Source organism: Parasteatoda tepidariorum, chromosome 7 (assembly GCF_982258835.1).
Source record: "Parasteatoda tepidariorum strain Cologne lab strain chromosome 7, Ptep-v5.0, whole genome shotgun sequence".
NCBI classification, from domain to species: Eukaryota; Metazoa; Arthropoda; class Arachnida; order Araneae; family Theridiidae; genus Parasteatoda; species Parasteatoda tepidariorum.
In genome coordinates this window covers 110470482-110498172 of record NC_141761.1, presented here as the reverse complement: position 1 = coordinate 110498172, position 27691 = coordinate 110470482, and the positions used below count along the sequence as shown (strand labels likewise).

General features: G+C 30.3%; 1 protein-coding gene and 1 long non-coding RNA gene across 2 annotated transcripts in view; one reads left to right on the top strand and one right to left on the bottom strand.

Moving 5' to 3' along the window:
• The window catches only part of LOC147807386 (uncharacterized), a 153413-nt gene that overhangs the window by 49532 nt on the left and 76190 nt on the right, over positions 1 to 27691 (bottom strand). The window lies entirely within an intron of this gene.
• Positions 16003 to 27691, top strand: part of LOC147807388 (nose resistant to fluoxetine protein 6-like) — an 83048-nt gene continuing 71359 nt past the window's right edge. The window contains exons 1-4 of the mRNA XM_087168481.1: positions 16003 to 16416; positions 19268 to 19497; positions 21224 to 21332; positions 23033 to 23120. Of these exons, the coding sequence (XP_087024607.1) occupies positions 16089 to 16416; positions 19268 to 19497; positions 21224 to 21332; positions 23033 to 23120 (755 nt within the window). The 5' untranslated portion in view covers positions 16003 to 16088. The remainder of the gene's footprint in view (positions 16417 to 19267; positions 19498 to 21223; positions 21333 to 23032; positions 23121 to 27691) is intronic.

The window sequence follows — 27691 nt, the reverse complement described above, 5'->3', positions numbered from 1 at the left end:
TTTTTTTCATTGCTAAAAAAACCATTTGTTTCTTTAACTGTGTAGTTAATGGTATATATCAAAAATTTTACAAATATTTCTAAGACATTCTTTCAGACAAATTTTTAAGTCTCTGAATTATTATTCTTACAAAGCTTATTAATGTTTTAGACATTCATCAGATACTTTTTTCTATTATGTTTCTCATATATTTTTTCAATCCTTCTAAAACATTTTTCTAGATTATTTAAGTTTTTGAGTTATTCTTCTAGCACAACTTACTAATAATTCTTGAAAATTCTTCTTGTACATTATTCTATTATGCTTCTGATATACCTTTCAATTCTCCTAAAACATTTTTTTAACTCTCCCTATTATAATTACTCTAGAAACTCTTTTTAAGAGCAAAAATAATTAATGGTATACGTTGGAATTTCCAGAAATGTCGAGAAATTCTTCTAAATTCTATTTTAAGTTTCTGAATTATACTCCTAACACAACATTTCAATAATTCTTAAACATTCCTCTGATACATTATTTTATTGTGCTTTTGATATATATTTTTCCTTCTCCTAAAACATTATTTATCACTCCTTATAATAATTAATCTAGAAACTCTTTAAAGAGCATAAATAGTTAATTGCGTGCGTCGAAATTTCCGGAAATGTCGAGACATTTTTCTAGATTATTTTATTAAATTTCCGAATTATTCACCTAAAAGCATGAATAGTTAATGGTATGCATCAGAATTTCCAGAAATGTCGAGACATTTTTCTAGACTCCTTTTTTAGGTTTATGAATTGTTATTCTAACACAGCTAATAAATGTTTCTTAAACATTCCTCTGATACATTATTCTATTATGCTTTTAATATATCTCTTTCATTCTCCTAAAACATTCCTTTAACACTCCTTATTATACGTTCTGAAACCTTTAGATGATATATTACTCCTTTTTTAGGTTTATGACGTCCTAGGCTATTAGGTCCTAGATCCCTTTTTTAGATTTATGAATTGCTCTTCTAACATAGCTTATAAATGTTTCTTAAACATTCCTCTGATACATTTTTTAATTATTCTTTTGATATATATCTTTTTCATTCTCCTAAGACATTCTTTTAACACTCCTTATTATAATTTCTGAAACTTTTAGATGATGTATATCCTCTTAATATATGCGGAACATTCCCCTGACGATGGTAATAATCTTTTATAATCTTTTCGCACGTTCTTTTCGCTTTTACAATTTGTTCTACCTCACTCACCGCTAATAGTTTTGAGACATTTTTAAATCTGATGATCTAAAATGTTTCTGAATCAGAACTTGAAGTAACTGAATTAAATCAAAGTGATTGGCGTTCGAAATAATTTTTTCTATTTTTTTTTTATTTTGTTGACAGAAAAAAAAATTTACTTACCATACATTTTTCTTCCCTCAGCACAATTTATTTCAAAAAGAATATTCTTTTTTAATATCAATCTGTCACATTTCTTTTAAACCTTTTATTTCTATAAACATCTTTATTTTCGTTTCACGAAAAGGATTGTTTTGAAAACAAGTGACATTTTTTTAGCTTTTTTTTCCTCGGAAAAGTAGTATTGATCGAAAGGTATACTTCTGACCAAATAAAGATATTTTTTTCCGAATCGAAATGACTAAAAGTTTAACTTTCGAAAATCATATTAAAGTCGTGATAGAATTTGAAGCAAAACGATATAGAAATGGGAAAACTTCAAATATATAAACTCTGAAATGATTCTTTTGGAAGTGTTTGTTAGCTTAGAGTCAACGGATTTTTAATTTGACAACATAAGTAAAATTATTTTGTAACATTTTATCAAAATGTTTCTTACAACATTGGTACTGAGTGTTACGTTACCACCGCTCTTAATGTACATTTTTAAATTCTTTCTCAAAAATCAGGTCAAAGAAAACGCCTTAATTGTCGTAAATAAATATTTAAGATAAAAAACAAAAGCAAAATTATTTATTTTAATAGAAATTAATTTTTGGGGTTGAGTAAATAGAAAAGAAATTAAGAGATTAAAGATTCTAAATAAAAAGAGTTGACTTGTTAAAGGAAGAGCCATGGAGAATAAAATAGACGTTTAAAGTATGAGCAAAGTATGTTCAGCTCTATACCTTTACTTTATATTGTAACAGTCGTTGAACAGCCGATCCAATTGTTTTTTGGGTTTGCGAGTACCAATGTTCAACTCCGCAGCCTTGTGATTTTAAACCCGATTCAGAAGACAAGGGAACTCCTGGATCTAGTATTGGGAGAAATTTGATTCGCCAATCCAACCAATCTAAACCTAATAATTCACTACTGAAGAAGGCAAGACTTATATCACAAAAATCTATGTTATAGAGTGAGGAAACAGAGAAATTGAAAGATGCTTTTGAGTCACCTGAAAATGTCATCAAGCTTTTTAACTGTTTTTGATGGGAATTCTTTTTTTCATCCCACAATCTTCGTTTGTGATACGACAGATTTCGATAGTGCTTTTGTTTCCTCCTCTCTTAACTAATAATTTACATCTTTTAATGTTTTCTATTTTTTATTTCATTTTTAGAAAGGAGTCGAGAAATATATATTAAGAACGCTGTTCACGGAACACCATGAATGTAGCGAATCTGACTATTTATTTGACTTTTTTTGAAGAAAAAAAAACTGCGTAGTTTTTAAATTTAATTGTTTAAATTTAACAGCTTAAGGGCATTAATATAGGGTACACCAACCAGTGAAAAAACACTACCCAGTGAAGGAACATTATATATATATTGATTAAAAATAAGAATTTGAAAGTTTTTCTTTAGATTGATTGATAACAATAGCTTACTGCCAAACAATAGGAAGTCATCCAGCAATGTTTTAGATTACCTGGTCAAAAAGAATTCTCTGGAAAAAATTTTGAATTCGTTATTATCTCTGCAACACCTTGTTTCTTTGAAAAAATTATAAGGTGAGTGTTTGTATTTATATGTTTGAAGTAGAATTAATTGTATGTAATAGTTTTATTTTTCTCACTGTGAAAAGGAGAATTCAAAATATAGTTATTGAAGTTATGTTTTATTTTTTTAAGCATCATAGCATAACAAAGTACTGAGATAAGGGGGTGTTTATTCACTGGATCACCAAATGACGAAAAACCAGTGAAGGAACAAGTGTTCCTTTACTAGGGTTTTTTCCAAGTTAATGAAAATAAAAGATAAACTTTAATTTTCTTTTACCTTTAGTGATGTTCCGCATCAAAAGTATGTTAAAAATGCGAAAAACAACTTCCAACCAGTGAGGCAACAGGTATGTTCCTTTACTGGGCATGGATTTCCAAGTGAATGAACAGTATGTGTTAATATGTTGACACTTTAATTTTCAATTCATGATTACAAAATAAAGTTAACGTTTTCCAAGTATTTATATGTTATAATTTCAAGAATAGGCTTGTTTTTAAATATTTGAATGGCTTATAAATTCATAAAGAGCATTAAAAAATAACCAAAATTAAGTGTTCCTTTACTGGGTGTTCATTCACTGGTAAGAGCTGTTCCTTCACTTGGTCTTTTTACAGCTTGTTATTTGAACCTCCAAAACTTTAAAGCAATATTATGTAAGCTCTCTGCAATTTTTTTACATAATTTGCAATTAGTGAAAAATATGTTGACACTGTCATTTAACTAAAATTAAGAATTTTGAAATTAATATTATTTTTTAAAAGGCAAGCGAAGCTTAAGTGTTCCTTCACTGGTTAGTTTACCCTATGCATCCAAAAATATTTTTTCTCTATTACGGTATACCAAAGCTCGAGAATTTTTCTGTCTGAATTGGCAACACTATATTCATTTATAATAAATAACTCATTTTATTCGGTTGTCTGAAAAAATAATTTAAGAAGTGTTAAATAATTAGTTATAAGTTAAGAATTTTTCAGATTCATTTTGTTAGGTTGTCTTAAGGGATATTTTACGTAGTTTTGAATAGTTAGTTATACGTTTAGTACTTAATTAGAAGAATTTTTTTCCTATTTCTAGAAATAACTTAATTACGAAGAAATTATTTAGAATTATTTTTTAATCTTTATAAACTGACTGTAGAAACTTTAACATAAACGTTGTCATGGTACCGCATACTTTATATCAATTATTGGGTACAGAACTTGCCTTTTTCAAGCAATAGCATACTTATTTTATACGATGCTCAAGTTATGGCTCGAGAGGTGCTCGAGGAAGTAGTGCAGCACGTAATAGAGCATTGAAATGCTTTTTCTATTAAAGATGGAAATAATTTGAATACTTCAGATGCCTACTGTGCTGAAATGTCCCGAACTCTGTAGTTTGTATGATTTAATACCCGTCAATCAGATTTTAAATTATTACTAAAATTAAATACATAAATAACTTTGACAATATCATGGACATCAGTTGAAAATAGTTAAAAGTGAAAATAATGTACTTCCATCCGGGAAAAGCTGCAGCTAACATCTAGCCATTACATAATTTTGTTTTACTTTTTTAAAAAAATCGCTATAACGTTGAACCATATATCCATCTTGATTCATAATACGGTTCAAATTTACGTCAGCTTTAGTGAAAGTATTAAATTGAACTATGTTTTTGTTCGAATTAAATCATAGTATTGTGTAAGTAATTTACATAAGTATGATAATAAGTTTCAAAGTAGGAACATTCTTATTCAACCCATTCCGGAATGTCTAACAATATGCCTACGATCAAACTTATAATATTCCACTGCAAAAATTTATTTGCTTATGTCCCTCGCTCTTTGTCTGTACTTTATTTTTCTGTTGAACAAATTTTATATTTCATTTCAAGAACATTCATCAGGGATTTGAATTGCTGACATATTTTTGAAACTTTTAAGAATAAACAATATTTTGATATACTACACTATTTCTGGTGCAAACTTTTTTGCGAAAGTTTAAGAAATTTTGAAATATTAAATAATTAAGCGTCTTTACATTGACAAGAAGTACAACAGCAAGTTTTTAACTACTGTTAAAACATTTAGCTAAATTTAAATATGATTAATTAATTTTTCGGTAACCTTTGAAATTTATAATTTTATTTATTTTTTAAAGACAAGTTTAAAGATCATTGTGAACATGTGATTAATAGTGCATAAAAATTAATATTAATGTAAGCATTAGTTTCGTCATTAACTTTAATTTAAATACATATTAGTGCACAGCAGAAAAAAACTGCTCTTTAGTTTTTCTTGTTATAAAGAAAATTACTGAGTTCACAACCGAAGAGAAATAGTAATTTCTTTTTTCTATAAATTAATTATTATGCTATTTAAAAACGAAAATTTACTACAAGCATATCATTTGCTTAACATTGATAATATCTAATTAGAAAAGAGAATCAATGTAGGGAATAGCGGGTCGTATACCTTAAAAATATCAGTGTAAGGAATAGCAGGTAATTGCTCATTTAATTCTACCTGGTTAATCCTAGGTTATCTGATTGTTTTTGAGTACACATGAGATTTACTAAAGATTTTTCCGTTTTTTTTATTTCCTATTTTGGCGGTCGATTTTCAGTATCATATACAATTCCGGCATTGTTTAATTCCCTTAAATTGTTACTGTATTGTAGCAATTAGCAAAAATATTTATCACGGCAACAGAAGACTCAAAAACATTTCTTATATTTATAAAATTTGCCTGATTTCTTTTTAACGGTTTAATTAAATCTATAAAATTCAATAAATTTAATTAATCGAAATGTACTGAGTTCAAGTAAAAGTATATTTGAGAGAATATTTGTAAGGTACCATAAATCGGGGTAACTGTTTGAAACTTTTTTTCTTTTTTTTTATATGTCTTTTAGCTCAGAATATTTTATGAAATATATCACTACTATTCTTTTTGAATATCTTTTTGGATATTGGTATGGATAAAACTCTTTTTGGACATTGATAAAACTTTATTAAAATTTGTACCGATTTTTTTCAAAAAAAGAATGTTTTCTATGTACATATGAAAATATGATTAAACCATTTTAAAAAGTTTGCGAATATATGAACTTAGTTCTTTTCTAATAGTAAGATCTACAAATAATCTATTTGGTCATATTGCAAAAAAAAAAAAACAGCAAAAAAAAACCTATTAGTAAGTATTTTGCACCTGTTATAGAATAAGTACTTAAATAAACCACCTTAGTTTATATTTTAATTAAATATCCACATTTAATGGTAATATAATTCGCAAAAAACATCGTATTGAAGGAAATACTGTACTCGCTCACAAACCCAGAGCGATATTTTTTTTCGAATATTTTTCACAATTTACCTAATAATTGTGAAAAGTTTGTAATATAGTTTATTCGAAGTTTCTTCCTCAAAGAAAATCAACCGATAATGCTTGAAAAATGAAAGGAAAAAAAGAATTGTATTGTTAATTTAAAAACAAATCAAAATCCCATTAGAGAAAGGCCCACGCAATTAATTGTAAACAATAACGATCATTTCGCCAGTCGACTTTCCCTCATTATTCTAATGTAATATCTTTCTGTCGAATAAGGAAAATACTTCATGAACTCAAATTACACCAATCTAGTTAATATGTTTTCTTAGTAAATTGTAATTAAAATTGGTTCTGAATTAGATCTTATGATAAGAGCAAAGTCTAAGAAAAGAAAATGCTTGAGTCATTTTATTCTCTACTTCCATCAAGCTTTATTCTTCCTTTTTTTTTATCCATTCATGACTAAATCTGTAGTCTACGGGCACTGGGCCACATCCAAGAATTCGTGGGTTCGATCCCCGCCCGCCGAAGACTCCTCGTGTGAATGATGGTGACTGATGCTCGTTAAATCTGTCGAGTCGCAAAAGTCCTCCATGTTCCTATACCAAATTAATACCTCTGGTGGTACTGATCCAGGAGTTTCCTTGTCTTCTGGATTGAGTTCAAAATTACAAGGCTACGGATTTGAACATTAGTAGTCGTAGACCCAAAATTGGGTCAGCTGTTCAATGACGAATATAATATAAAATAAAGAAATACTTTCAACGTTTTACTCACGATCCATCACATTTTAATTTCTTACCCATGTTTTAACCATCATCGTTTTACCTTTTTCGGTAGTTCTATTTTATGCTTCAAAGATTTGTTAAATAAAGAGCATCATCCTTAACATCTTCGCATATCTACACGCGAATGGTTTATTATATTGTATATAACCGCTTTTACCCAAATTTATTCGCCTTTTATGTTATTACAACATACCGTTTTATGCAGTTTTAATCAATTTACACCTTTATCTGATTTTATTGACTTCTGAATGTCTTGCGCATCATGCATAGTTTTAACAATATGATGTATTTTGGCAAAACAAATATGCTTTATCTTATATTTGTTGGGGGAAAAGATATTATTAATAATTATTAATAGATATTTGTTTGAGGCAGCATGTCCTTTCTAAGACCTTGTGCCATTAAACCCCACATTCATTTCAATTCAATTTAAAAAGAGAGAAGTAGTACATAATTTCCGTCCCGCTAGAGTTGCGTAATGAGCTATTTTATTTTATTTCATAGCCGTCGTTGAACAGTCGACCCAATTTTATTGGTTTACGACTACTAATGTTCAACTTCCCAGCTTTGTAATTTTGACGAAGACAAGGGAACTACTGGATTGAGTATTGGGAGAAATTTTGCTTTCGTGGAGGACTTCTTTGATGGAACTAACCCCCATTTGATTTACATGGAGAGGAAAACCACGAGAACCTCCCACGGTTAGCTTGACAGCAAGAAGAATCTAACCCATGATCCGTCTACCGCTAAGGATATTTCACGTCATCACTGTGGTAGGTGCAAGCCGGATGCGGAATTCATATCAATTGGGATTCGAACCCGGTTTGCCTCATTGGAAGGCGAATGCTCTATCCCTGAGTCATCGCGGCTCATATGGCGACCATCTGAGAGACGTCTCAATCACAATTTTGATTCTCAGCAGAGGGGGCGATTCCCCGCGTTCTTAGCTCCATGACCTTTGTTCGATGTCGAGCACTTTACGGTTTAAAGAGGACCGTTACAACTTCGGCCATTTTGCCGGCGGGACAAAGAGGTCACCTACCTGCTTACTGGCAGAGATGCTTTGAATCCAGAAAAAAAATTGTATTTTGTGCTGTTAAAAACTCCATAACTAATTTTTTTTTTTATCTAATTTCAAATTTTATAATTTTCCGGACTAAGATATAATGAGCCATTTTATTACTTTTTTTTCTTTTTTTATGAAGGATGTTACGCTGAGATTGAAGTTTTAATTCTTAAACTATTTATAAATACACTCCCCATCCATTTGCGATATCTATATAAAACTTCCAGTTACCAGAATAAAATGTAAGTATTGAATGCTGTATTGCTTTAATTTATTGAAAGTGCTGTGTTCTTAAGTATATTAAACATAATGTTTACATAATTCAAAAAAAATCACTAAATTTGGTTAATAAAAATTATTATTTCGCTAAACCACTAAAAAATTCTATTAAACAGTATGTTTAATAATAACACTTTTTCACTTGTATGAGAAATTACTCAATTCCTTCCATTAGTTAACACTCTCCCTATATATCTTGTTCAAATTTTCAATCCTTCATAAAATACTTTTTATTCATCCAATCAAGTAGTTCAAACACATTTTTTTGAACCTGTAACGGATGATGTTAATACAATTTTTTTTCAAATACTAATTCATTAATTAAACAGGGATGAGCAAGAAACGAAATGGAATTTTCTGATTGGTTAAGAGTTAGCCATTGTTTTATATTTTACTATAAGCGATTCAGTTTTACACATAATTTAAAAATAACATCAGTGAAAATTTCTAATTTATAGCTCTGTTTGAACAAAAGATATAGTTTCTTGAGGCACATTTAAATTTTTAATTATTTTGTATCCGCTGCGTCACATAAATTCAATAAAGAGCATTAGTTGGTAGCACGTGTGGTTCACGTCTCCAAATTTATACTTTCACAGTTGTCTGATACCACGCGCTTTTTTTTTCAATTCCTACTAATAGTTCACACTCTCCCTATATATATATATATATATACCCATGTCCGCAAGTTCGTGGGTTCGAACCCTGTGTCTCCCCGTGTAGTAAAGTGACTGATGCATGTTAAATCTGTCGAGTCGCAAAAGTCCCCCATGTTCCCATAACAAATCAGAACCTCTGGGGGTACTGGAATGGAGATCGATCGTTTCCTGATTCAGGTCAAAATTACGATCTGTGGATGACTGAATGGGTCCGCCCTATAAACGGGTGCGACGAATGGTGTGGCAGAAATCGAATTCTTGTCCATAGATGGCGCCACTGAAAAACAAGAAACGTACACTCTGCCTTAAATTTGCTCGATTTCACCAAGTAGGCTTACCCGTGTGGCAAGTGACATTAGAAACAACATCAACAACAATATATATATATATATATATATATATATATATATATATATATATATATATATATATATATATATATATATATATATATATATATATATTTATAATATACAGTGTGGTGGCCAAAAGTGTGGACATTTTTTGAAAGTTTCATGTTTTTCAACTTTGTGTGTTTGTAGAATATATTAATTTTCACTTAAATGCAAACGTTTATATATCAAGTTGAAGGTAATTTAATGTAGAATTTAATAATAAATACAGTATTACAATATCTGTATTACAAAACAAGTTATGCAACTAATAGTCAGATCTATCTCAGATTTGCATTTTTTTAAAGTGATACTTACACAATCAATACTTAGTAGGATAACCCTTATTTTTTAAGGGGACATTGAACATCTCGCTGAACGAAAATGCGGCGTGAAGTGACTTTTGCAATAACTGCTACAAAAAATTTAATTTTAATGATAGGTTTCTAAATTTTTTAATATTTATTTGTTAGGTTTTTTTTAATGTATTTCTGCAGTAATATATACAAATTAAGTTAGACAATAACTTTTATTCATACAATTTATAGGCAAATTTTTTGTTAAATTTTCAAATTATGTCATCAGTAAGGTACATATAAAACTACAACTACTCAATATAATTGTCTGAAAAAAATTATACACACAATATATAGCCTAGAGCAGTAGTTTCCAAACTTTATGTTACTGCGCCTCCCTTAAAAATATTTAATCATTTGGCGCCCCCCCCCCTGAAGATTTCATAAAATAAAAACACAAACATTTTTAGTCTTATAAAATTTATTCATACAAACTAATGGAAAACGATATTTTATTATTGTTTTTAATGAGATGGATGTGCTTGTCTATTAGCACAAAGTTTATCAAATCTTGGTGTTTGTGACGATATAGCTACTCGTAGCTCTTTTTCTACAACTAAACGAGCTTGATATTTGGATTTCATTGCAGCCAAGACAGAAAATCCCGTTTCGCATAAATATGATGTTGCGAACGGCAGCAGTACTTTCAAAGCTTAGTTTGACAAAGTGTTATATTCTGTATGAAGATTCAACCAGAATTGAACCAGAGATACAGTCTGAAATTTATGTTTTAATGTAGTATCACAAGATAATTCAATCAATTTTTCTTTTTCAATACTTGTCAATCCAAATTCATCATCTTCTTTGTCGATAAATGGATTCTGTATCCACGCAAACTTTGTAAAATCAAGATCACCAAAATAATTCGAAAATTGAAGCAACAAGCCATTCAAGTGTTCCGCAAAGAGATTTTTGTTTGCTTCTATGTTATCTCGGGGGCATAAATTTAAACGTGGAAACATGCCAATCTTATTTTTTTGCAAATTTGATTTCCACAGCTCCACTTTTTAATAAATGCCTTCACTTTGTCTTTCTGTTTAAGCAAATGCATTTGCGGTCCTTGCATTGATTTATTAAGAACACTCAATTTTTCAAAACTGTCAACCAAATATGTAAGTTTAAGGATAAAATTATCATCTCTAAACAACTGCCGTCTTCATTATGATTTTCCTCGAGAAACATAGCAATTTCTTCTTTGAGTTCCCTTTGAATCACTTTTGCACGAGATAGCGAGCGCACTTCACAATAATACAGAAGTGACGTGTAATTAGCACGCATATCTTCATACAGTTTTGCGAACAACCTTGCTTTTAGTGGACTGTTTTTCATGTAATTTATAACTTTCGTTACTTTTGCAAAAGCATTGTTAAGCTCCTCGCTTATAGTTTTTGATACGAGAGTTGCTATGTGCAGCATGCAGTGCGTCCAGAGAACCTCAGGTGTTTTCATTTTAACTAGTGCTTGAAGACCAGTTTTGTGTCCCGCCATTGATTGTGCACAGTCAGTACAGAGCCCAATGCAATTATTCCACATTATGTCGTTCTCATGAAAAAAATCTGTCTATTATTTTGAAAATTTGATTGGATGTGGCTCTGTCAGGAATTGGTTTGCAAAATAAGATATCTTCAATTATATTAGTATCGTCAACATATCGAACATATGCAATTAAATGTGCGTCTTTAGCTACAGCAGTAGCTTCATCTACTTGTATGGCAAATTTTGAAGTACGCATTCGAGAAACTAATTGGTCACAAATTTCTTCAGATATGTCATCAATTCTTCTGCCAATTGTATTATCAGCAAGCGGTATTTGTCGCAGCTGATTCGCATAAGATTGGCCAAACATTGTTTTGACCATATCAATAGCTGCTGGCAAAACTAAGGTTTCTGCTATTGTGTGGGTTTTTTTACATTGCGCGATTCTGTACGACACTAGGTATGATGCTAGTAATGTATTTGATGGAATATAACATTTTTTTTTGAAATTTTGCTTGTTTTTAGATAATTCATGCAATTTTCTTTGAAAAAATTCTTGGGGCTTACCTACGTATTCAGAATGAATAGTTTCAAGATGCCGTTTCAATTTGGCGGATCTCATACTATCAGCAGTCAAAACTTTTGAACACAACAAACACATTGGTTTTTTCCACATTATCGTTAATAATATTAGTAAATCCGAACGATAAATAGGATTAGTCGTATTTCCTTGTCTTGGGAGTTCTTCCTTCCTGTACCCTGGGCCTTGTATTCTCACTACTTGTGCCAACATCAGAATCTTCATTATTAGTGGCTTTTCGCTTATGTCCTATCAAAAACTTATCCATTTGTCTGGAAATATTAGGAATAATATTATATTATTCTAAAAAAATAAAACTATTAAATTACTTTCTATTATGATCAGTGGGCAATCACGTCAATAACAATAGAAACACAACCTAACACTGCTGAACCAATTAAATATTAGCTGTGACACGAAAGAAATTGGTGCGCTAAACGTGCGTCGATCTTCTCTGAATGTGTGGCATCCAGTGGCGTTAGTGCTCGCGCATCTGGCTATTGTTAAGTTGGGTCGGTCGAGTGGAGCTAGTGTCGCCAAATTAACGACGGCCTTGGTTCAAAAGATTTGCCGGGATCTAGGACGTCTAGGTATATGGATGCAAGTTACGGAATGTTTAGGTGAACTATGCGCGATAAAGCACGATGATATTTTTTCATTTATTCTCTCATTTTTTACATAGAAAACTTTAGCAGTAATTTGGAAAATTGTTCACTGTGACTAATTATCGCGGCTCCCTTTAGACTAGTCCACGCCTCCCTAGGGAGGCGCGCCTCCCAGTTTGGAAAACGCTGGCCTAGAGTATACAGTATACCTAAAATTAGACTAAAATGCAAAATTTTTTGCAGAATAAAAAATTCACTGTTTCAAAATACCAATTTTTGCTGATTTTCGGCAATTAAATTTTACTCCAGATTTCAAAATGTTTAAATTTTTAACTAAATTTGAGGTTTACTGTATAAAACAATCAATGATGTATAAGCCTACCAAGTTTTATCTTTTTAAATTGTATAGAACAAGAGATATATGTACCTAAGTAACAAAAAATAATGTTTTGAGAAAAACAGATTTAAAGGTAAAAAAACATATAGTTAAAAATAATTCATAAATTTAAAACTCTCCAGCACCATAACTTGTTTTATCTCGACTTTCTTCAGCCTCACATTTCCTTTTTTTTAATTGTTTAGCCTTTTTAGCCTCTTTGGAAGCTAATTTTGTGGCCAAATTGGCCTCGTTTACTCTCTGTACGTCGATCGCTTTCATAGACTTTAGCATAAAATAACCAGGATCAATGCCTAAATGATTCATAACATCCATTCTCTTTTGAGCCCCTTCATTGAAACAAATTACAGAATCCATTACCCCAATATTAAGGGTTTTTAATCCGTGAAAGGATGTTTTTGGAAGTCGATCCCATACACAGCTGTTGAATGACTCATTAGGATTCTGTGTTTTTTCCATGAGTGCATTTCACGAGAAGCTTAGGGTCACTCAGTGCCCTAAAAACAGGTTTGATAGCCAATAATACGGCTTCAGGCAAAGAATTTTTGTGTGTATATGGTTCATTAGTGTGCTTTGTTTTATTGAATTTGCACCATGTATCGGGATCATTTGGGCACAGACCATGTTGCGGGTTTTCATCTGTGGACAATTTATGAAAATAAATTGCCCATACAGCTTGCGACATATCTGACACAGGCTTATTCACATTCCTCCTGGTAGCAAGGCCATAGTATGACTGAATAAGGTTAATTTCCTTATCTGTCAGACGACCACGGCGGCCAGAAATCCCTTTCCCATCTGACAACTTTTGCTTTTTTAAGGAATCTCGCAATTTACGCAGCCTTGCGCCCATCCTCTTTTGCACATGTCCTATGCATTCAAGTTTATCGATATGCACATCACCATATACTTTTTCTGCTACCACTTGATCATAGGCCTTGCAATCACCATCCCCCAGGTAATCCAAGTAACGAACAGAACAAGGCAGAATGTAAAAAAGCATAAAAAACAGTCGAATTCTAAAGTAAACAGAAAACGAAACTTTGAAATGTGGGCATGGCACTTTTGTTTACTTTTGTTTTATTGCTTTTAAAGCACTTTAAATTTATGAAAATTAGTAAACCTATATATTTTCTTAATCAGAAAAGTATAGGCTAATAGATGATGTCAAATTGAAAAAATCAAATTTTTGAAAGAATTTTACTTCACTGTCCCCTTAAGACAGTTGCACACCGTCTTTTCATCGAGTGAACGAGCGTTTGGAGTTCATCTTTCGTAATCACATGGTGCCAAGAATCAATTATAGCTTCAATAAGTTGTCTTTTATTGATTGGACGTTTTTTTCGTACAAGAATTTTCAAGCGTCGCCACAAATTTTCAATTGGATTGAGATTAGGGCTGTTTCCTGGCCATGGTAATATATCTATGCCTTTATTTTGAAACCATGCTTTGCATACTTTTGCTGTGTGGCATGGAGCTGAATACTGCTGAAAAATAAATGGTGCGTTGTTGGGGAAGAGGTCCCTGATGGAAGGTATCAATTTTGGTTTCAGGGCAGTTTCGATGTATTTTTTGGCATTCAGGATGCCATCAATCACTTGAATTCGGCCCACTGCATCTGCAGACATATATGCCCAAATCTTAACATTTGTTGGATTTTTTGTAGTTGCTTCAATGCAATCAAGATGAAGTGCTTCACCTGCTCTACGTCTCACTTATTTTCTACCATCACTACCAAAGAGCGATATTTTACTCTCATCACTCCAGATTACTTGCTACCATTGATTTTCCGACCATTTAATGTGTTCTTTTGCCCTCTTAACTCGTTTCTCGCGTTGCTTTTGAATTAAATATGTTTTTTTCCTTGGAATTCTAGCTTGTAGTTCAAATCCTGATAACATTCTTCTTATTGTTCTTGAACTTACTGCAATACCCGGTGCATTCATTTCACATCTAATGGCATCTGATGAAATATTTCTACCTTGAAGGCATAGCCGTTTCATTTATCTATCGATAGTAGCACTTGTGCACTTTTTTTTGGCCTGATTTGGCTTCCTGAATGCCAAAAAATACATCGAAACTGTCCTGACACCAAAATTGATACCTTCCATCAGGGATCTCTTCCCCAACAACGCGCCATTTATTTTTCAGCAGGATTCAGCTACATGCCACACAGCAAAAGTATGCAAAGCACGGTTTCAAAATAAAGGCATGGATATATTACCATGGCTAGGAAACAGTCCTGATCTCAATCCAATTAAAAATGTGTGGCGGTGATGGAAAATTCTTGTACGAAAAAAACGTCCATCCAATAAAAGACAACTTATTGAAGTTATAATTGATTCTTGGCACCATGTGATTACGAAAGATGAACTCCAAACACTCGTTCACTCGATGAAAAGACGCTGTGAAGCTGTCTTAAAAAATAAGGGTTATCCTACTAAGTATAGATTGTGTAAGTATCACTTTACGAAAATGCAAATCTAAGTGTCTATCTTACTAGTGGTTACATAACTTTTTTGTAATACAGATACTGTAAAACTGTATTTATTATTAAATTCTACATTAAATTACCTTCAATTTAATATATAAACCTTTGTATTTAAGCGAAAATTAATATATTCTACAAGCACACAAAGTTGAAAAACATGAAACTTTCAAAAAATGTCCACACTTTTGGCCACCACACTGTATATTATAAATATATATATATATATATATATATATATATATATATATATATATATATATATATATATATATATATATATATATATATATATATATATATATATCTTGTTCAAATTTTCAATCTTTAAATAAATAAATACTTCAAATAAATAAATTTTTTTAACTTGTAGTGGATGACACTTGATGTTAACAAAGGTTTTTCAAATATTAATTAAGTTTAACTAATTTATTTTAGTTTTATATGGGAGAAAAAATTTTAATTATTTAATAAAAAGTGAAAAATAATTCTTTATTTACCAAAGTAGGAATTGACATTGAAACAATTTTTTATATTAATTGCTTATCAACTTACATCAGTGAGAAGTAACAAATAAGAAACAGAAATTAGAAATAAGGAAAAGTTTGAAATTATATCGACTGCCTTTCATTAAGGAAGAAAGAAAAAAAAAAGTCATCAAAATCACCAAAATTGCCATGAAGCGTATATATCCTCATGCATCCTTTATGCAACAAACAAATAAGGAATTTTCTCAAGAGTGTCAAGAAATTGTATGTGTGCAATGAATACGCCATTCCCCAACTGTAAAAGCCTGAAATGGTTAACTTTTGTGCTTATTTTATTCAGTTTTAATCAAAATACTATTGGTCATAATCTCGCCAATAGATGTACATTATTTAGTGAAATTGGAACGAAAAATATTTGTAATAGAACTGAATATCTTACCATAGATGTGTTTCCAGAAAATGATTTTAATGAAGCACCGTTTAATTCTCAGTTATTCAGCAACTTTTTAAACATTAACATAAGTAATCAATGTAAGGATGGGATAATTATGTATTTTAAGGAGGTTATAAATTTAAAGCCATGGGCCCTAGAAAGTAAGTGTATATTTTTACTTCGATTTAATGCAGAGCTTTTTCTTAAATAGTGTTGAAAAACATTTCATGTTATTATATTTTTTTAAATAATTATAATTTTTTAAGGATTATTGTTTTTTTAATGAAATTTTTAATTTAGAGCCATTTAAAAAGTAAATACATAATATTGACGTCTATTAATTAAAAACTACAATCGTAACAAAGGAAATAAATTTTAGAAGTAATCTTCGCCCCCGACTTCAAAACGCTCACCAACCCCGCAAATATTACTGCACAATTTTGTACGACTCAGGTTGCGAAATTACAATAGTATCATAAAAAATAAAGATTAATGAAAAGAAAAGAAGAAAAATTTTAAAAAATAAAACACTTTCAAAAAATATTTTTAAAAAAATATATTAAAAAGCCAAAAAACAAAAAAAATTCAAGATAATCTCTTCATTAGCTCAGTAGATTTTATCAGCAAAAAAGGAGTGCTTTCTAATATTGTATCAATATAGACAAAGCAAAATATATCATAACAATAGTGTGAGGAGCATTCAAAAAATAGAAACAAAATATAACACATTACGTAAAAAATATATGAGCAAAAAAAAAAAAAAGAAAAGAAAATGAAATGTAAAGAGAAAACAGAACAAATTACAAAACGAAATCTATAAGGCCAGTAGCGAAGTCAAATAAACTTACATCTACCGGTATACTTCAAGAATGATTTAAAACATTTTCGTAATTGCCAGATAACAAAATATGAAAAAATAAGCACAAATGGAGTTAAAAGTGTAAATAGAGGGGGGATTTCGTTTTATGGAGCGTTCTTACTGCAATACTAAAGCACATTTGATTTGTTAGTTAAAAAGAATTAGCCCAAAAATGGATGTGTGTAAGGTAATAATATTTACTAGATAAGTTAACAAAGCATATAATCAATGAGTTTGATTTTAATTTGTTTTAAAGATATTTATTTCAAGGATAAATAAACGCAACTAGATATTCGTTAATTTCCATTCATTTCATTAAAAATGGTTTTTTTAAATACTTGTTTTTAGAAACATTAGAATTCCAAATAATTCGTTTATTCATAATAAAATAAAAACTAATTAATTATCATATAAATCAACAAAGTTGATATTTTCTTCTTTTTCAAAACCCAAATTCAAAAAATCGAAGATATTATCATCATGATTACGAATCAAGATTAACTCCTCGGCGTAAATATTATTTAATAAAATTGTATAATCTCGAAAATTAAAAATATTTTTTCAAATCTGAAAATCGTCATCAATAAATCTAATAACAAATTTAATCCTAACAGCATAATTTTTTTCTTCATAATAGTGTAAAAATAAGTTCACTAAAGAGATGAAAAATTAGATCCTTGTGGTTTTTCTATGCTTATGATCCATATATATAAATATATATATATATATATATATATATATATATATATATATATATATATATATATATATATATATATATATATATATATATAAGATTAATTTTTATTTTACATATATATATTTATTAGTTTTCTAGCTAAATACAGACTTTAACTGGTAAATTGAATTGGCATAAGCTTTCACTATAAAAAATTTCGGGATTAGGATTTTCCACAGTTATAACTGTAATTCTCAAAAATTATTAATAATAATAGTGACATTCTAATAATCAATTTTGGTGAACTAATATCATGACACTTTTTATAGGCCTGCTAAAAATTATTTGAGGCCCTTTTCTACTAACTTCTAATGAGCATAATGTTTTTAAAAATGGATAATAAAAGTATATGAAGTGCGGCTATTAATTTCCAAGACTCATCTAAATAGGCTATGGAAACTGTCTTCCGAATTACGTAACCAATTGGAATTTTTCTATATTTACTCCGCATGCTACTGCACACTTCTGAACTAGGTTTTAAAGATTTCTAGAATTTAAGTTCTGTTTTAGAATGTTCTTCAATTATACCGTTTTCAAGTTCCTTAGCAAATTTGTAGGTTTTAGAAATAAAAGTATCGCAGTGGACTTGATCGTAATGACACGGTTCCCAGTAGAACACAGCAGTCAAGCATCACTGGTTGCTGTCAGTAAACGGATGGGTGACCTTCATCAGCCGCGTAGGAGTCGAGGGTGCGCGGTATCGGTCCTCGTTGAACTGTTCTGCAGTAAAGTGCTCGACCAGCCCTCGCTGGGATTCGAACCCGATTCACCTCAACAGAAGGTGAACACTCTATCCAAATAGCTATCACAGCTCAAATACCGTTTATTTTATTTTATAACCGTCTTTGATAGCTGACCCAATTTTGGGCTTACGACTACTAATGTTCAACTCCGAAACCTTGTAAACCTGAATCCAATCCCGAAAACAAGGGAACTACTGGATCGAGTATTGGGAGAAATTTGACTGCGTGGAGGACTTTTTGATGGAGCTTACCCGCATTTGCGTTACATGGAGAGGAAGACCACGAGAACATCACGCGGTTAGCCTGACGCCACGGGGACTCTAAACCATGATCCGTCTACCACTGAAGATATTTCTCGTGAGTCTTGTGGTCGGTGCAAGCCGGATGCGAAATTCGTATCGACTGGGATTCGAATCCGGTTCGCCTCATTGGAAGAATTAAAAAAAATTCTATTTTTTCGAAGGAAGCCTCAGTTCAAGAGATTACTTAAAAATATATAACGTAGGCTTCAAGTATCGAGCGCATCGATTCAGAAGAATAAGAGGTAGCATTTCTATTTTAACCATCTCTTGTTTTCCGGAATCAGCACCTGGATATTAATAACCACACCTTATATAATAAGGCAGGTTATTATGAAACATGCTGTATTTTTGCATACATTTATTTTGTAGTGTTGGATGCATCAGGAAAACTTCCCAGCAGTTTCTTCGGTCAAACAATGATCGACTATGGATCTCTAGAAGACTGCATCAAAATAAAGGCAATTTCAAACGATGGGGCTGGATTATTTACAGGCAAGTATTGTATGATGCATTTGCGTCATCCTCTCTTCCAAACACCGAACCATAACCCTCTATTTGAAAAGAGCTATGATCAAGCATTCGGTGTACCTCCTGACTGGGTGAGTTTTTGTTTATTTATTTCGAAATTTATTTTCGACTTGACTATTTCATTAAGCAAAACGCCAGTTATTATTTACTGTTTTTTTTTTTTTTTTTTAAAACGAAAACAAATGCTTTATAAGTGCCATAGTTAATATAAAACCAAACAAAAGACACAAAAGCTTCTACCAACTTGGTGGTGATTAGTTCAATTTAGTGGTTAGTTTAGGTAGCATCATTGAAAGTATTAAGCATATTTTTGGTCGCTTCGGATATCTTAATTTGGATATGATATAGTGATATTTATCCTAGAAAAATGAATAAAATCGTTTAGGAAAAATTGATTTATTAAGTAAATATTAAATAGAATATGGCCACAAAGGCCTACAGTCCAATCGCCAATGATTAGAAATTGAAAGTAAATGAATTGTTTCCAAAGGGCAGTTAGTGACATGGAAAGAGATCGATGATTGGCGATTTATCGAAAGATATCATAGCCAAAAATAAAGCCAACCTCAAAAAATCAATATTAAATTTGATAATAATTTGGCGAAAGCGAAGTACCAAAGAGACTTAGTATAACCATGTAAACTGAAACATTTTTTGTGGTAAGAAATAAAGAATAAGGAGTTATAAATTGATTTTTGTTATCGATTTAGTCGCGACATTGAATTAACGAGTCTTACATTAGTATTGAAGTAAAAAGTCATGTCGCCTAGTATACTAACCACGACTTTAGAAAGGGTTAAACTACTGGCAAAATTACCAAAAGTTCAGAAAGCTTCATATTTTAAGAGTCTAACACTTCATAAAATATGTAGTTGGCCACTCTGGAATGCCTAAAATATCCTTTAACTTGTTATTTATTGACTTTGTACCAATAGGGTTAATAAAAAAAAATGCATGCAGTCAAGTTTTTCAAGTGATTACTGAATAACTTTAAAGCTTACCGATTCCTAAACAATTTGAATCTCATCACTGAAAGAAAGTCAATTATAAAAACTCTCCTAGCAACAATTAAACCTTGGCCCCAATTTGGCTCAAAATTGGTTCAATATGGGTCCTATATGAACATGCACCAATGAACCAATATTGGGTTGTCTAGATTTTTTAATATTGGCCTATATAGGGTTAATATTGCCCTATAGAGTCTGAATATTGGATATAAAATATCGGGTCAGTTTGAAAATTCTATATAAGGCCGATATTGACTGTAAAGTGACAGTAAAATATTGGACAGTTCTATATATGCGCCAATATCGGAAAATAACGGTCTTTAGAACCTTTGTTGAGACAAAATTCATGAATATTGATCCAATGAGGGTCAAAGTTATTTTGCTGTTAGGGTCATAGTGCTTGTTGAAAACTACAATGATTAAGAGAAGGTTTCGTTCAAAATTAAGCTGCTGTAGCTGTCTCATAGTAAGAAGATTTATAATAGAGTCTGCGCATGGAAATTATAAAGAAAAAGATGTGTTCTAAATTAAACTGGCACAGTTGTATGAGAATTTAATATATAATCTGAAACTACCTTCATGTATTTAAACTAAATGTAACTATCAGATTTCAATCTGTAAAAATAGTCATTGTGAGATATAGCATGTGATTTCTTTGAAGCAATTAACCTCTAAAACCTATAAAATTTCTAAAACAACGATTTTTATTTTTGGTACTAAAATAAATAATTTAAATGCATTCTTACTTTTTAAAAAAATATTGTATATGTAGTTGTAATTTTTTTTGTAGATTAGATACGATATTGAAAACGACTTACCTCTAAGATTTGGTTTCTATGGCGGAATTTGCATGCCATCGTCATGCACCGTTGAAGACCTAAACAAAGCGATCAGTACTCGTAAGATATTGTTTATTCACAAATTAAATCTTTGAATATGTATATGTTACCGTGGATGACCAAAATCAAGAGAATGTCGACTTTCACCATCAACAATCACATAGTCACTTTGGTGAATGTTCTAAATACTATTTGTTATATCCGATTTAATAGTTATTTATTCGTTGATATTATTATATTTAATCGGTACTTTAATATCTGCTGAGGATAGATTAGGAGAAACATCAGTGTTCGGAGTACCGTTTAAATGCATACCGGGAAGTGGCACTTGATCTTAAAAAACACTGATGGATGTAGGGCATACCGTGCAAATGTATATAGGGCAGTGGCACTTAACTAGACCTAGTATGTATTCCATCATTCTTGAATGTTGACAATTATTCTGTGATTGTCAACATTCACCGGTGGAAGTCAACAACCACCCATTTCTGTCATTTCACTGTAACACAAACATTATCCCCCACCTTTTTGAAATTTCAAACCAGTTATAATTTTTTCAAGTGTTTAATATTTTACTTATAACTTTATATGCATAAACCTCCCATGAAAATTGTGACATATTTTTAGACTTTTCCTCACTATACATTACGAAAGAAGCAGATTGATCTATTTTTATTCAAAAAATGCAGGTATCCAGCTTTTCAACCTCTTATTTTATGTTGAGATTTAAAATCACTACAGTTAGATAAATTTGATGTTTTGAATCATCTGCTTTACCAGCAATAAAATAAAATAGACTTGATATCAATTCAAAATATATTTCGTTTGGCGTTTTATTTTCTAACTCAGCTTACAATACTATTTGGTTACGATAACGCATAATGAAGCTGAATGCATAATACCGTTGAAACATAAATACAATATTAAAACCAAAGTTGGACGAAACTAATTATTACAGTAATCAATTACTGGTAATCATGAATACAGCATATCACGATTTTGATTACAAATGTAATAGTAAATACAATTATAAACTACAGTAATAAATAACTTGTAATCGTTATTACAACTCAGCATTATTTTGACTACACGTAAACAAAATATGACGCATGGTTCTACGCTGTAGATGAAATAGAATACAGACTGAATATGAAATATTTTGAGTTTTTTCTACCTTTAAAAATATCAGTTACTGATATACACTGGTGTAGGAAATTAAGAGAATTAAGCAGACTTGTTCGATTATCTCTAGAACTACTGGAAAGATTTTAATGAAATGTGATATGTACATACATTGATACAATACAAAACAAGTAACCATTCACCAATTGTAATGCACACGCTTGATCTTGCGAAACACTCGTTGGAGTCGGAAGGTAAGAAATCGCCACAGGACAATTCAGGACAATCGCCAGAGGAAATTATAATCTTCTTTTCTTCAAGTATGAAATCACACTGCAAGACCTGTAACCATTTTTTTATTTTCGTTTATTCAGCATCCGCTGTTTCATACTTTGCGATTCCAACTAGTGTTACGCACGATCATGCTTGTGTATTACAATTGTTGAATGTTTAATTTTTTTTGCATTGTATCAATGTATGTACATATCACATTTCATTAAAATCAGTCCAGTAGTTCTAGAGATAATCGAACAAGTCTGCTCAATTCTCTTAATTTCTGCACACAAGTGCAGATTAAGCAAATACTTCCGACTCTGGCCTAATAACTAAATTGATTTTCATGCAGTTTCTTTTCTCAGTTTCAGAACCGTTGAATTTAGATGTTACTCTCACGGACTGTCAGGTAGAGGAACCTCTAAGATTCCCTGTTTCAGCAATACTTTCTATGTAAGTAGAATATATAGATCAAAATCGAATGTAATAATTTGAAGTTTGTAATATGAACGTCTTCTGATGATATATTAGATTCTTTAAATATAATATACAGAGTGTTTCATGAATACCTCTCTTAATATATATTTTTTTAACCTTCGTCAAAAATGAAGGCAGAAACTCATACACATTAGAAACATATGTGTATATATAATTGTGGCAGTCGTATGAGCAACACAAACTGGTTCAGGACTTTAAAAAAAGCAAATTAATTTAATTTAATCATTATGTGATGATGAACGAAAGAGAGTGACACAAAATCGTCGTATTGCTCCATAGAAGTTAGGTGAAATCTTGCAAGGAAAATCAGTAAATTATCTCATTTTAGGGGAATAAGGGAAATCTTAGTAATTGTAATTGGTTTATTAAATAGGTCGCGAATTTCCACAAAGAGCCAAAGGAAAAATTTCTTACGTTTAAATAATGCATACTTGAACCAAAAATAGATAAAAGGACAGGATGTGAACTTAATGGTTCCTGGGGGTGACCTCAAATATGCTAATTAATTAGTGCTAACTATTAATTAAGTTACGAAATCAGACACAAAAACGTACTTTCTCTGAATAAACATGCCTTTTTTTTACATATTTGGATTTCTTATCTTCAAAATATAGGGGGTAGCCGCAATCTGGGAAATGTGGTCCCCATAGTTTGGTCAGGAGAGCGATTCAAAGTTCGTACCCCTTAATGTTAATTTCGCTTTTTGCGTTTTCAGTCATATTTTCAAAACTAATGAAGCAATTCAAAAAAAATTGCACCCACTCATAAAACTCATTTACCCAAAGATAATTTCATGCAAAAAATAATTTTTAATAATTATTTATTATTTTTTATTATTTAATTAAAATGAGGATGAAAAAATATTGAATTATAAGGTATGAATTTTTTTATACCATATTAATCTACATATTTTTAAATTGAAAAATCTAAAGTTTCAACTGTTTTTATTTATTAGAAGCTGAGAAAAATTAAAATTAATTATTTTTAAAAAAATAATTTGGCGACAATAAAGAAATAACTAATTGGGGCGATTAATATTAAAATGTGATAAACTTGGGAGGAACTTGACTTCGCGCGCGTAGTGTAAAATTTCATTCATATTTTTTTCGCTAATAATCGTTTGCTAATCTTTTTATTTTTATATCTTTCACACTATAAAATACGATGTTTCTTTTTTAGTCATTTAATAATTTATTTGCAATTTAGTAAAGAATTTTGAATAAAAAACACTTTATTCAACAAATGTCTAGTTTTAAAAAAGCGTGCTTCTGATAGAATACACCAGATTGTGCTTATTTAATGTGATTATTTTTTATTTTTTTTATTTTGTTTTTCAATAACTGATACAATTTCAATAATACACATACGTATGCATAGATTTGGAATAATATATTTATCAATTTCTTGAATATATATTTTATAAATATTAATAAAAATACGTAGTCAACATTTTTAAACATCTCTCACAACATCGCAAATTTCTCAACATCTTATAGGGTAAACTAAACAATGAAGGAACGCTTAAGCTTAGCTTGCCTTTAAAAAAATTCATAAAAATTTCAAAATTTGTAATTTTAGCTAAATGATGGTTTCGACATATTTGTTATTAAATGCAAATTATGTAAAAAAAGTTAGATAACTTACATAATATTGTTTTAAGCTTTTGGTGGTTTAAATAATAAGTAGTAAGATGACCAAGTGAAGGAACAGCTCTAACCACTGAATAAACACTAAATTTTCCAGAGAATGAACACTTAATTTTGATAATGTTTGATGCTCGTTAGGAATCCATAGGCCACACAAATGTCTAAAAACAAGATTTTTCTTGGAATTACGACATATAACCATAGTTAATGTGGAAAATTTTACTTTTTTTTCAGTCATGGAATGGAAAGTAAAATATGTTTGAATACATAATTTTAAAAAATGTTTTTCATTTTTTTCTCACAGTTTAATAGTCCTTTCTAAATTGTGAATGTTTATCATTGTGTAATCTGATGATGTTTTTATTATTATTATAATTCGATCATTTTTTTGTTTAATCTTTTCCTCATATTTTTTAAGCTTTTTTTAAAATCTTTTTAAGTATTTTTTTTCTCTTCGTCATGAGTAATTTATTTCTTTTCTTTTGATTTAACCTTCCTCTTTTTTCCAAATTTTTGGCCAATGTAAATGTATCTTCGAAATTTCGTTTGATTTTCCAGTTCCATTTCCAGAATTCCTCACTGGATAATAAATGAGAAAAAGGAGTTTCGAAGTTTGAGTAAAACCCACCTCTCATTGACTTATATCTAGTAGTTACTTATGAAACCAATCGTTTTTGCAACTAACAATGCCTCAAGAGGACTTATCTCAAAATCGGTTTTCAAGATACTTTCATTATTAATGTTAGTTGTCTCAGCTTCAGAGCCAAAATTTGATTATACAATTGTTCTTTTTGAAATAAATTCTTCAATATTGAGAAAAGCGCAGGCTATTGGATATTTGGGAGATTAAACTTTTCTGTCAATGTTCCTTTAAAAATCTGCAACATAACTTGTGAGATTTCCTTCTCAAGCTTCTGAAGAAATAGCGCATCGTTACTCTCGAAGCATGTGTTTTGTTGATAAGTTGTCTTGCTCATTAATTCTTGGTGTCTGTTTTGCATGCATTTGTTACAGTCAACGTTTTCTACATCGAATGAAAAAATATCGCATTTCATAAAAGCATTTTAACTTCATCAGTTGATGCCTCAAATCTTATTTAAAAATGGATGTAAAATTTTCTAGACATATTGTTTTACAATTCTTTTGTTTTCAAGATCTAACGAGATTTCCAAGAATTACGTAGAAAACTAAACCAGAAAATTTGTTTTGAGGAACAAAACTTGCTCAGTTTCAAATTGATACGAGATTTATACCTATCCAGAAGAAGCAAAATTAGGAATTTGATTGCATTTTTAATTAGCCATGGGTAGAAACATTTGCAATATATTTGTAAAATGTTGCTGCGGTCATCGTTTCATTTCATGAATAGCTTTTTCCAATGAAATATGTAGCAGGGACTGATTCTGTAATATCTCTACGAATTCTTCTGTAAGGAAAAACTACCAAGGGAGGTACTTTTTCTTTCCTAGGTACTTTAGAATATAAATCCTTATAATTTTTAAGCAATCACTTTATAAAAGGATGCCAGGGCTACTTCCCTCCTAAAGATTCTCTGAAGTTCTTAAAACCAGTATTTCGAATATTATTCTCTAAGGGAAGTTTTGCCTTTTGAAATTATCTTCGCATTGCACTGAATTATCGGTGGATGTCACCTTAAAAAAACTTCACCCATTTTTCACCTAGATAATTGTCTTTAAATGGATTTTTCCTGCCAGTTCCCGTTAGGACATTAAAGACGGCAATAGGATAATAATTTAGCTAATTATTGGCACAAAATCCTGCAAAGATTCCATTCAAGCTTTTATTATTATATTTAGTTGTTATATTTAGTTAATAAACATAGGTTATTAAGGAGTCTAAGGTATGATGTAATAACTAATCACTACATTTATAAAGATAAATAATAAATTAATTATTATTATAATTCTTTAAATAAATTTAGCAATTAAATTTGCATATTTAAATGAAATAGTTTTAGGAACTATTCATACAACATTTAACTGAATTTTAGGAGTCCTCTATGTCGCTGAACTACTAATTATCCAAGTAAAATCATATTTCACACATACTATTCATTCACTGGGAAATCTATTCTCAGTGAAGGAACATGCCTGTTCCTTCACTGGTTAGAAGTTTTTTTTTTTTTTTTTTAAACATAATTTTGATTTATAATATGACAAAAGGTACAAGAAAATTAAAATTTTTCTTTTATTTTCATTAACTTGAAAAAATCCCAGTAAAGGAACACTTGTTTATACATTGGTTTTTCATCGTTCTGTAATCCAGTTAATAAACACCCGCTAATCTCAGTACTTGCTTATGTTATGATGCTTAAAATAAATAAAACGTAACTTCAATGACCATATTTTGAATTCTTTTTTCACAATGAAAAGAAAAAGCATTATTATATGCAATTAATTGTAGTTTAAACGGATAACAACAAGCACTGACCTTATAATTTTGTCAAAGAAACAAGGCGTTGAACAGATACTAACAAATTCAAAACTTTTTCCAGAGAAGACTCAAAGACCAGATAACTAAATGCATTGTTAAAGGACTTCCTATTGTTAGGTAGTAAGCTACTCTTACCAATCAATCTAAATTAAAACGTTTAAAATCTTATTTCTAAGAAATATCTATGAAATGCTCCTTCATTTGTTGGTTAACCCTATATCATCCTAATCTTAAAAGAAATTTCCGGAAGTGTATCGCAGAACTATTTTACCAACTATTTAATAAAATTTTAACATTTTAAAATTCTTATTCTTTTCCATTTTACGTTTATTATTTCTTCATTAATATACTAATAATTTTTTTAGAACTTTAATTTAGATTTTCTTTAATTTAGGTTTCCTTTTCAAATTATAGTCAAGTTTTTTT